Raw genomic sequence first — 12,102 nt, 5'->3', positions numbered from 1 at the left:
CCACGTACGCCCAACACGGCGCTCAGGTGCGAGCTTCTTGGCTGCTCGTGCATGAACGCAGTAAACCCTGCGACTTAGACCCAACACAAAGGGCAGCTGAGAAGGATGTTTCCCAAGGGGGCTGGAGGAGAGCAGTGCGTGACGTGGCAGGAGGCCCACCCTGGGGAAACACCAGACCCCTGTAACTAAGCTTATTCTCATAAGAAGTAGAGAGAAGGGAAATAATCACTGGAGCAAAACAGGCAGGGACAGTCATTTCTGCATACACAGTTTTCATAAAACACATTAAAAATTTATTTTAAATATATTATAAAAGGAAGTCCATTCAACTTTAAAAACACTAGGCATTCTATCAATGATTCCCAATTTATGAAAGCTACTACATTAAAGTGCTACAAGTCCTTTACCACCCCCAGATATTAGGCTGTTGGTCCTAATACGCACAAAATAAATATACACCGATTCAAGAGGCACCATCCAGTTTTACAGATAAAATGCATGCAGTACAAGGAATAGACAAACTTGAACCTTATCACCGAGATCCTGGAGAATGCATTTTGAAACCAATTCCCTTCTCCACCCTAGAGGCTGAAGCTATTTGTTACTGTTATCATAAGGGCTAACTTTTTAGTCTGTTAGCTTTATCAGTTTTTATCTTGTTTTGTGGTCTAAGTTCATATTTTCTTGCTCACTAACCGGGATTAGGACTTTTTTCCCTAGAGGTACACTAGCAGATTAAGACCACATAGATCCCATGGCTTTATGTAAAACTTCCAAATCCCTCACATCTGCTGAAATCATTGAAGCCTTCTGGGTCATACAGAAGCATCAAGAAAGCTCAAATGCAGTGAATAAATGAACATACTTATCTAGTAGAGGCAGTGTCGAAAAACCCAGACATAGGCTTTTTATTAGTATTTCCATAACCTATCACTGCCTAGTTTCATACACAGATCTCCAAGTTAAAGTGTGACACTACAAAGGAGCAACCAGAGAAGGAGGTGAGTTTATTTCAGTTACATTCTAAATTTATAATGTGAATAAATCAATCTGACTGGTTAATAGGATTATGAAATTAACTGACAACTCTGTGTTGAATGCTGATGGAAATTTCAGATCTCAGCTTTCCCATTCTCTCCTCTCCACTTGAACCAGGTGAGGACTTGCAACTTGTTTTAAAATATGGGCTCAGCGCTCACTAGGTCAGCAAATAAAGCACTTAAAGCTACATCTTGGAATCATCAGGTTGGAAAATTGCAGGACACAGATGTTCCTTGCTTAAGAGCAAGTAATAGGCCACCGGTAGATTGGGAGGGGTCCTGACTCCCAGTTCAGCTCCCCTTTTGCTATGTATCCTGTGAAAGAGCTTTTAACTCTACCGCCCCAAACTCTGACGTTAACGTAAAGCTACTCACCATTTTGGCAACAGCTGGCTAAATATTTGTGATGTTCTTCATGCTAAATGAATGCTAAAATGGAAACCTAGATTGCTGCTTGTCAGATAAGGACTGACTTAGGCACCACCGGGCTCCTTTGATTGCAAGTGGTTAGAAATAAGGCAGGCGAGTAGGAACAAGAACCACAGCAGCTGGGAGTGGACGTGGGATGCAAGGTACACCCGAGTCCCTTGTGCTAGCAGAGCCGGACTGTTTCAGACATAACTTTACCAGGGCTCTTTTGACTGAAAGCGTGACAGGCTGACTGCTAGAGGCTGGCTGTTCTCTCCAGCCGCCTCAAAACCATTCAAGTGTCCGTCCGTATCTTGAAAGACAATTTAAAATAAAAGCTTCTCCCTTTTTACCGAGCAGTTATGCAATTACCTGATACGACTTTCAGGAGACCTCTCTCCTCTCCCCTCGGTGACGTAAGCCAGCACAGTGACTGTAATGATCTTACAGTAGCTACGAGAGCACTGCGTTCTTGCAATGCTGGTTGCCGGTGGTGCCTGTTTGACTTTCAGAACGTTGATATCTCAGTGCAGCAGGGAGGAGGAAAGTTTGCTGACTGGAACTCTCCAGGTAAAGGAAAGCAAAGCCCTGTGCATAGACTACTGTAAAACAAACCAGGAAGAAAGTTTAGCTGAGCAATTGCTTTCTTGCTACTTCTGTATTAGAGATTTGAACACACCCTTTAAAAGTTTCCCAGGGATGGAGGGCACTGACTTTCTGAAAGACATTTCTGCTGCAGATTTTATATGCCTTTGGGACTACTTGTGATTTCTGATTTGGATACTTAGAAAAGAAAATGCAGGATCTTGCATGCTGGTGAAATGCATGAGCCTTCACCATGAGGCGAAACATCCAACAGCCAACCAAGGCATCCTCTGGTCTAGCTTTAGTCGTTACAGCATACCAAGAGGCAGCTGCCGTTCTTTCCAAGTCCTCCTGTGAGGAGTGACAAACCCACCCAGAGGCATTAATATCAATTTAACAGAGGAAACCTAGGAGCTTCCGAATTACTGTTGTTCAAACAAATTCTGCACTTAAAGTCAGACATTTTAAAAAACACACACAAACACAAACACTGCACAAATCAGAATCAAGCTTTCTCTTACATCCTCATCTCCCAACCCCTTCCCCTCTTCTCTGTTGTCCAGCAAGGCACTAGGAAATGGTTCAAGTTTAAGCATTTGCTGTACATTTACATTTAAAAAGGCACATCTTTATTTTAATGATGCTGTATTCCCCCTTCAGTAAGGCTCACACATTCTTCTATTGTGATGTGGAAAAGAAAGTTAATTTCCCAGGCATGAAAAAAGACACCTTGCACACGTGAGAGCCCCAAACCTATTACTCTGCCTGCAGGCCTAAGAGATTAGCACCAGTGTAAATCAACAACAGCTTCAAGAACAAACCAAAGCAGTATTATGCGACAGAACACACATCCAGGGATCCCCTCGGTTGTCTGGGATTCTGATACTTAAAAGGAGCAGAATTCATACGGCCATAGAGAGAGGAACGTTTAAATACATTTGGGGAAAAAAATATGAAAACATTTATTTTGCATTAGATGATCACTGGTATTTAATCTCCAGTCTTGACTTGCATGTGGATGTGAAGATTTGCTTATGTATTCATGCTTTAGCAATTTTGCTTACAAATAACCAAAAATAATTGGAATAATTAACCAGATTGCCCAGTAAAAGCTCAATTAAAGATGTAGATGATGAAATACAGCTTCTATTTTTCCATCAGTGGATGGTTGGCTATATTCACTCTTCTCATTAGTGAGCAAAGCCTCTAGGGTATTGAAAAATATAATTGATGTAAATAAACTAATAGCTCAAAGCCCAGCAAGCAAGTCAGAAGTGTACAGAATTTGTGAGGCACTTATCACACTCAGATCCCAAACCTTCAGAAAACAGAGCAGATCATCCATACCGAGAAGGAGCCAGTATGGCCACTCACACTAAAACTCCAGTTTCCGTGTACTGGTGGTTGGCTGTCAAACAGGAATTGCCTCAAAAATTACCTAATCTTTTGGTGCAAGCTGCTAAGAGCTGTCCTTTCTCTCCAAATTAAGATCACTAAGTGGTAAAAGACCTGTTCGTTGCGGCAGTTCTCTCTGAAGCAAGCATCCAGCAAGCCAAGCAGCTAGGACTCTTGTCACAAGGTGAGCCCAAGTACAAAGCAAGCCATGCATTTTAGAAACAGAAACTAATCCTCTCATTGGAAAAGAAAGACACACAAAGTTGCAAGCTGCAAGCAGAATGACCTACAGTCCATTTATATAATTTGCTGATTGTGACCCAATTATAAAAAACTAGCACTGTTCATGGACAAACAGCTTCTTGTTCCACAGGTATTAAAACATTCATAAAGACATCTAGTCAGGCCATCTAATGATCCACAGTCAGCACCACTAGACCAATGAGAGCATGAATAACTTAAGGAAAGCAACAGTCAGACACAAAGCACTGGAAGGTGGCTCTGTCTCCCAGAAACGAGAAGGAATCCTAATGACAGACATACTGTGGTTACTGAGAACATATGATGCCAACTCTGGTTGATGCTGGTCTCACTTCCATAGAAGTAGTCCTGCAAAACTGTCACAAGGAAAGCCTAAAGCTTTTTTTTTTTTTTTTCTTTCTTCACTCCCCAAACATCAGACACCAACACATTTGGCAAGCCTTGCCCCAGCTGTAATACGGTGCCTGCGTCTCCCTTGCTTTGTGGCTGCACGTACCGCCTAAGTTGGCAGAAGAGGTCAGACATGGCCTCAGCTGCGAGGATGAGAGGTGGAAGGGATTTTGAACCTCACAGTCAATACATCAGACTTGAGAGCTCGAGAGGCAGATATTTGTGTCCTAGTTTGCTCCCAGTTGACAGACACAGCACTACACAGCCTCAAAGACACCTGAAACATGGCCAATGATCCTACAGTTTGCAAAAGCAACTTCTTCCTTGTGAAGCTCTTCAGAGGGAGCCAGCCTGCTTGTTTCCTGACACTAGGCAAAAAATCTCCTTGCCTTCACATGAGAGACATCCCAGAGCAGAGCGTCCCTGCTCCTCCGAGGAGGGGGAGTCTGTTAACTGCATTTATCGAGAGTCCCAGAAGGGTGCCCTGCTCCTACCCCGAGTGCTTCAGCCTTTCACTCCCAGAGCTGCCTGCACACTACCTTCTCACAACACTCCTGCACGGGCAGTTGGACCAACTGTGGTGCTGGGCAATTACCAGAAAAGGGCTAATTTTACTTATTCATACAGCACCTTTGCAAAAGGTTAACATCACTCACAGCTTTTACTAGAAAATGCCGCTGCCGACTTCAGTATAAGACTAAGCTGAACTAGTAAATCAAGTTTTTGCAACAACTTAACTAAAAAAAAACCCACCCTGGTTTAAAAACACTTGCTTCAGGTAACACTTGAAACCAACGGTCCTCCAGCCATCCTTTAGTGTCGGTGCCTTTTTCCAGCTCCTGGGATGAGACAATTCTGGTTCACTGTCTGGCAGATCCTGCAGCCAAATCAGAAGGGTAATACCTTGCACTGCTAATTGACTACACAAGGGACAAGGCACCAGCGGAATGGGCCCATCAGTCCCACATCTCCACTTCAGCAAACAGATTTCCAGTCACAGTAAGCTGTACAGCACTGTGGATGTTGGGAGAAGAGGAGAGATTAATAGCACGCTCCCACAGGTCTGGAACACTACTGATCACAGGACGCATGACTGCAACGAACTACAGACTGATGAACAAATGGATAAAGACCAATGGCTAATCTCAGCCCTGACTTATTTTTCCTGAATTAATCTGCTCACACTTGCTGTGAATTAAGTTAGCCTTCAAACCTCTAAAGAAAAAAATGGAAGTTGCCTTCATGTAGATTTAACTCTGAGAAACTGTCTGTGCTAAAACTGAATAAAAGGCAAATTTGGAACATGATATCCAAAGGCTCTTAGCAAAAATCTTCACCTGTAAGAACTATGCTTACTTAAAACCCCTCTGCTAATCTTTCACCTTGAAGATTCAACAGCGAATGACAAACTGACTGCAAAGTGAATGGACCAGAAACCCAGATTCCTCATCGTTAATAACTACAGCGATATTCCCAACACTTGGCTGCACTTCCACTAGAGCTCATTCCTTTATCAGAGCTATGATTTGGAAAGTAATAATACTCAACCTGTTTGAAATATATTTTGGTTTAGGGGAAAAAAATATTAATTCCGTTTTACATTTTGATGGCCTTTTTTTTTATTGAGGCTTAAATCTTGTGTTCAAGATTTTACTTATATGGACTCCGGAAGATAAAGCATCTATATGGGAATGCTTCAGCAGGTGGTATAGCAGCTACAAAAAGTCCTGGAGGGTCTCAGATAACAAAATCATTTAACACCAGACCCAGATGGGAAAGAAAACAAAACAACAAAGCAAAAAAACCCAAAAGCAGTTTGAATCACATTCAGACTCCTCTAAAAACAGAGTTGCTGTTCAGTCTCAGCACAGAAGTGGCTCTGGCAAAGCCTTTAAAATTCCACCATCCCCAGAAGAGAAGGATGCAGCATCTTTGCAATAAAGACTGGCCCGCTAGTTACCCTTCTCCTGAGATTCTCCCTTTTACCTTCATTAACTATTTAAAAAAAAGTATTCTTAAAAAAATTTTTTGTAACCCTCCCCAGTAAAAACTATAATTGTAAAATATATTTTTTTTTCTCAGTCTTTTAAAGATCAAGATTTCTGTTAAATTTTTCCAAGACGGTTGAGTTTGTATGTTCAAATATCCACTGCTGTGTTGGAGATGAAGGATTGCAGCTATTCATAAAGATCTTACGGTCACTCTCACTGCAGTCCATACAGCTGCTGCTTACTGGATGGTAAAGGGTCTTGTCCTGGAGAAGAGAAATTTGATATGAGACTGCTAAGCAGGGAAGCAAAGCTGTTTTAAAACCAACAGAAAGACATCTTAAAACCCAAGGCAAGCTATTTTGTCATTTGGATGTATCCGAAGAAGTTGTTCCGCAATTAAGGGGTGGCAAGCGTCAGGGTACATTCCCACCCCTTGCAACGGTATCCAGCCCACTCCTCACAGCTGCACCAGGAAGCTCTAAAGCTCTGTCTGAAGCCGTGTTCTCCAGCCTACAGGCTCACACCCTGCTGCAGGCACTGTGGCACTGCCATGCAGGCTGCAAGGACTACGATAGAGCATTTAGCCAAGAACTTACTTACCTGTTGCCCACAAAAGCATTGCTTAGTAGGAGGATGGATAAATCCTTACCTACTTTTGCCATGATCTCTATCTTCTAGTATTCAGAACAAACCAATAAACACAGCACACCCCTTGCAAAACCTGTTTGCAGGGAGTGTTGCATCACCTCGGGGCCAGCTGTGGGCAGGACAGTGTCCACAGCAAGGACAGCGTCCTGCTTAGCAAGCGCTGGCGAAGCAGTCCTCACCATTTCTAACCAGTGGAACAGGGGAATCACCTCTTTCTAATCAAGGGTAATTGATAGCACAGTGACAACAGATTGTCTGCAGATTCTCTTACTACAGCTACATGAAGAGAATAGAATACATGAGTGGTGACATTTTGAGGAGACTGAAGCGCCTATAGGCAGTTTGACACCTTAAATAAGAATATGCGCACGTTCAGATGTGCTTACACACATGCACACACACTCACTTTTCGGTATCTCCAGAGCTGGTTCCCCTTCATTCCATGACAGTCATAGAGGGTCACAGGGCTGCTGTGGGAAATGGCATCAAAACAAAATTTCTTGGTATGCTGAGGATCCCCTGGACGGATGTCTTCTCTCCAGCTGAACGTGAATACCTGCCAGGACAAACAGGACCCTCAGGATGGCTGGTGCTGGGCGCCGTGCTTCCACCGGCAGAACGATATCCCCTTCTTTGCCCACAGGGTGGGGTGGCTTCAGGGAAAGGACAACATCTTCTAGAGACAAACTGCTTCCACCTCTGGTGACAGGGACTGCTGACTAGGGGAGCCTGTAACAGCTACCCCGCAGACTGCCACACAGCATGCAAAACGAGACCGTGCTGCTGCCAACAGCCATGCCAGTTAGCTTGGGTACTAATCGCAGCCTTGAACGTCTCTGCAATGCAGACATACATCACGGATTAAGTGAGCAGCTGACCAGTTACAGCACTTCTCAGCCAGCAAAAAAGGCAGGGAGCTACAGGAGCTCCGAGTTACCACTGGCAGTGAACACCTGAGTCCGCACAGGCAGCCTGCAGTCACCTTGAGAAGAGCCTGCCCCACACCTTCTGGGACAAGAGACGGGGAGCCCTCAGCTCCCCACCCCACTCCACAGGAGTGTCAGAAGGGCAAACACGAGGGCAATGCTTCCTGGTGCTCTCTTCTACTGACCCTGCAACGACCTCTCAGCACTTTCGGGTGAAATGAAAAGAGAAGAGAAGGGTTTGAGCTCTAGCAACCAGGCGCAGCCCATGCCTGGCAGTGCTGCGGTCGTGATGAGCGCTGCTGGATGCCAGCACATGGGGCTTGGAGACCCCTGAGCCGCAGGGCTGAACCACGGGCAACGGGCTGGTGGAGGTACCACCACATAGGAGCTCTGCGCCTTGCCCTGCCCTTTGGCTTGAGGCAGTAGAGTGGTTCAGCTGCATCTTCAGTCTGATGATCGCAGCTTGCCTTAGGACATGTTTTAAGCATTGCAGGACTAAACCCCACAAAAGATAAACTTGTTTAAAGGCAGACACCGGTGTCAAGCTTTTGCTTTCTGCTTTGACAAGAACAGCGTCTCTGGCAAGGATGCAAGTGTCCTCTGTGACCAGCACTAGCCAATGTGGTTCTGCAAGGCTACTAGCCAGCACACCTCCCTCTCAGTCCCTGAGGATAAGGGCTGTTCTCTGGGCTCCTTTTGGAGACAGGTGGAGGTATGATCCTCTCTTCAGAGACACTTCACATAGCAGGAAGAAAGACCAGTAATGAGCAGGGTGCTACTACTTGAGGCAGTGTGGCCAAAAACTTGCACCCAGAAACTGCTTTGTTCCTTTCTCTCTTTTAAACCTCCCTTGTGAGGGAAATGACCGCATTTAGGCTCAATGCTACACAGAAGTTCAAAATACATTCTCCTCCTAAACATAAGCCAACGCTAATTGTTCAAGACCCTCCTGACATGACAGAGGCTTAGTTTTGGACTGTGCCTGAGAAAATTTGTTTGGTTTCTAGTTTTCATGCATCAAAATTGATAGGCAACAACCTTCTGTCTTCTACTACTGAAGCTGTTCCCCTGAAGAGTTATGCATGGCTCTGTAATAGAGGCATTGTTTTCTTGATCTTTTCTCAGCTCAGCTGCTACAGTTTAGACAAACTAATATTTCCCTCCTTTCTGTTACAATAAAGCTGTCGTTTCTGGCACCTTATATGTTGAGAGGGTGAATCTATAGCCTGGCCGGTTTCATCTCCCTCCAACAATGGTTGGGTGTTTATAATGCATTTGCCTCCTGTCAGAAGGATGATAGTAAGCAGTTATTGAACGCTCCTGCAGGTTCATTAATATGCATGATGCTCCTCTATCACTTCTTTCAGCACAACCTTTGAAGTTAATATTCACTTTGTTACATATTACAGCTGCCTTGTTACTGGTTTATTATTTTGGCATATTGTTTTCTTGTGCTTTCTTTTGCTTGTTCTGAGAACTTCAAAGCGGAGGTAAAAGCCCTGCACAAAGTCTGCCAGGCTCCAGACCCTTCCACAAGCACAAGCCACGTCCTGCTACAAGCCTGTCAAGTATAATTAGCACATGAGCCTTGGGGTGCACAGCACCCTCTAAGAGTTCTGCGACGGTTTTCCCTCTCAAACATTTATTCTTATAACTTCTCCCTCCCCAAATGTATTTAGGGGCTGATAATTTATCAGAAGGACAGTTACCTGCACGTTGTTCCATGCTGCCTCTCCTCTGTCCTTCACACAGTTTTCCAGCCTCAGTGGGGATCCCAGGGCTCCATGCTTAGTATCTACACACAGGCCAGTTCCTACATTGCGTATCTGAAACAGTAAATCAGTCACTGACTCTCCTACTCTTATCAAGTGACAGAAAAGAAAGCTTAAATTTCCTCAAATAGTGGCAGTATTTGTATGAAGACACCCTCACGTAACTATACATCTGAGCTGGGAGGTAACAGCTAGGAGAAAGCACTGGAATTCAAAATGTGACCCACCTCCAGGGCACAGCAAAACCCATCAGCTACAGGACCGCAGAGCCCACCATGTTGTGGTGTGTAACAATTCATGACTTCACTCCTAGGTGACTCTTCTCCCAGAACACAGCCAACTTTCAAAAATAGGGATGGCTTTCCTGGCTTTCAGATGGGAAAGCTAAGGAGCAGAGCAGCTCAGCACAGTTATGTAGGCTTTTGGAAATACAAGATTTCTACTACTGCTTAGCTGCCACCTCTCCCTAGTCCTCCTTGTTGGCATGTTCTGTCTTCTACTAAATACACAATGTGCAGAACAAGCCAAGTCTCTATTCTCTGTGTAGCTGGGCACTAACAGAAACGGTTGCATAACTGCCGCCTTTGATCAGGCCAACACGACGGTAGAGGAGTTCTGGTCTTTGAAACATACCAAGCAGGATCTTTAAACACTTGCCACCTTACTCACAGCAAGCTGGTACTGGAGCACACAGGGAAGGCAACTTTAACAAACCAAACTGCAGATTTCAAAGCACAAACTTGCCTCTCCCCAAGCAGCTGCTGGAGGCTCCACTGGTGGGTAAAACTTGGGCAAGTCCCATGCGACCTCGTTCATGAACCACTTGAAGCTTTTACAGTTGAGGTTGTTGCGAAGTTCCTTCTGAGCTGCGACGTCTCCTGCAGAGAGATGCCGGTACTCTGGTCTACGCTGGTATATGTACTCTGCATATTCGTCCATCCACACCTCAGCCACCCGCTTCAGGTTCTTTGTGGGTAACAGCCATGTATGAAAATGAGAGGAAAAAACACCTGAGAACGCTCTGCATGGACTACTGACATTAGCATTCAGAACAGCTCTCATGTTTTTGCTCAGAAAGGATTTTCATTCACATCCACTCTTTCTCTCCAGCTTCAGGACAAAGATTATTTTTATTATTCTCTAGTTCCAAGGGACTTTTAGAAAGATATTTTCAGTTGAGGTCAAAACAGAATCCTGGCACTTGGCCATTATATCTAGTTCCTTGTAGCTTAGAAAAACAACATTAATCAAAAAAGTTGGGGATTTTTTTCCTTTTTTTTCTGTAAAGAAGCTAGTCGGAAAATGATGCTGGTAAATACCACTGGACATTAAAAGGTCCCTGACAAAAAGCTGCTTTCTTAAATCCTTCTTATTGCATCTTTTATATCCATCTAGGAATGGGATTTGCAGTACTCCCTTCTGGAAAGTTCACAATATTCATTCTTACTACTATTTTTCCATTTTCTTGGGTAAAAAGCTGTTTAAGAGAAATTCTGAGGTATTGCAGGAATATGGAACTTTCAGGTAATGAACTTTCAGAATAGAAGCATTTTACTTCCTGACAGCAGTATATGTCACATATCACTAAAGCTTAATCCACTGTGCAATTCCAAGATAGCAATGAACACCACCCTCTTGAGATAGCCACCCAACTGCTTGTCACAGCACACTCAAGAGACTGTTGGACCTTGGACTGTTCTCTGGGAACATCAGATAGATTCCTGGTGTCACACAGCAGCGTGCCACGTGCAGTCGTGACTTCAGTGACCCAGCAGCACTGCCCACTTTGCATGATGGTGGTCAGTCCAGCAGTGGTCATTTACTACCCAAAAAATTAGGGCGTTAACAATAAGCAGTGTGCTGCCCCTGCCCCAAATGCAGCCTACAGGCAAGAGCAGGTGACTGAGGTGACTCAAAGTGACTGTATGATCTTAACAGCCTTTCCTTCACCTGTCCGCTATCTCCTTCCAGCACTGTGGGAGTATGCAAGAACCAAATACTGAATCAAAAGAAATACAGCTCCTTCCTGAAGAGATGGCACAGACAGGAGAGCACTCTGTCCGTCTGACAGGTCATTGCTGGGCTCAGTAATAAACCCGAATCTATAACTAGGGTGATGCTATTAAACTGGGAAACGTTTTAACAGCGTGCAAGCCAGAAGACTGCAGAACAGCAGGGTATCCTTTTGTGTTTGTTACTTTTGCAGCCTCCCTGCTCCTGTGATGTTTTTCTCCCACCAGAGGGCAATACAATCCCTTCTCATCTGGAAATCGACTGGAGAAACCCAGCGCGCGGTAGGCTAAAGCTCTTTCCTCTTTGGGCTACACTAGATTAAGAAATAAGATGGCATAGAACATTCCATTGTAGAAAATTACAGCTTGCCCATTCAGTGTCCGTGATGCTTGAAGTTGAGAGGTCTTTCAATCACCAAAACACAATCACCGTGCTGAAGCCTGCTGCTCTTGGAGAGCACAAGCCATAAACCGACTTAGGTATTATACAAATCAAGCCATATCTTGTTTTTATTGGTGATTCCGTAGCCAGCGCCTGATCGCAAAGTCCCTTCCCAACACCTAGCAACGGCTGCTGTCTGGAGATGGCAGCTGGCTGCGACGAGGCTGCAGCTCCCCTAGCTCTCTGCCCTTCATGCTACGCATTTCACCGCTGCAAAACTGCTCAATTTCAT

At 44.5% G+C, this 12,102-nt stretch overlaps 1 protein-coding gene across 1 annotated transcript in view; it reads right to left on the bottom strand.

Moving 5' to 3' along the window:
• Positions 1 to 270: 270 nt before the first annotated feature.
• Positions 271 to 12,102, bottom strand: part of GALNT10 (polypeptide N-acetylgalactosaminyltransferase 10) — a 90,418-nt gene continuing 78,586 nt past the window's right edge. The window contains exons 9-12 of the mRNA XM_040603602.1: positions 10,161 to 10,382; positions 9,354 to 9,470; positions 7,125 to 7,274; positions 271 to 6,333 (exon numbers count right to left, since the gene is read on the bottom strand). Coding sequence (XP_040459536.1) covers positions 6,166 to 6,333; positions 7,125 to 7,274; positions 9,354 to 9,470; positions 10,161 to 10,382 — 657 coding nt within the window. The 3' untranslated portion in view covers positions 271 to 6,165. The remainder of the gene's footprint in view (positions 6,334 to 7,124; positions 7,275 to 9,353; positions 9,471 to 10,160; positions 10,383 to 12,102) is intronic.

Source organism: Falco naumanni, chromosome 8 (genome assembly GCF_017639655.2).
Source record: "Falco naumanni isolate bFalNau1 chromosome 8, bFalNau1.pat, whole genome shotgun sequence".
Taxonomy (NCBI): Eukaryota; Metazoa; Chordata; class Aves; order Falconiformes; family Falconidae; genus Falco; species Falco naumanni.
This window is presented reverse-complemented; position numbering and strand designations above follow the sequence as displayed.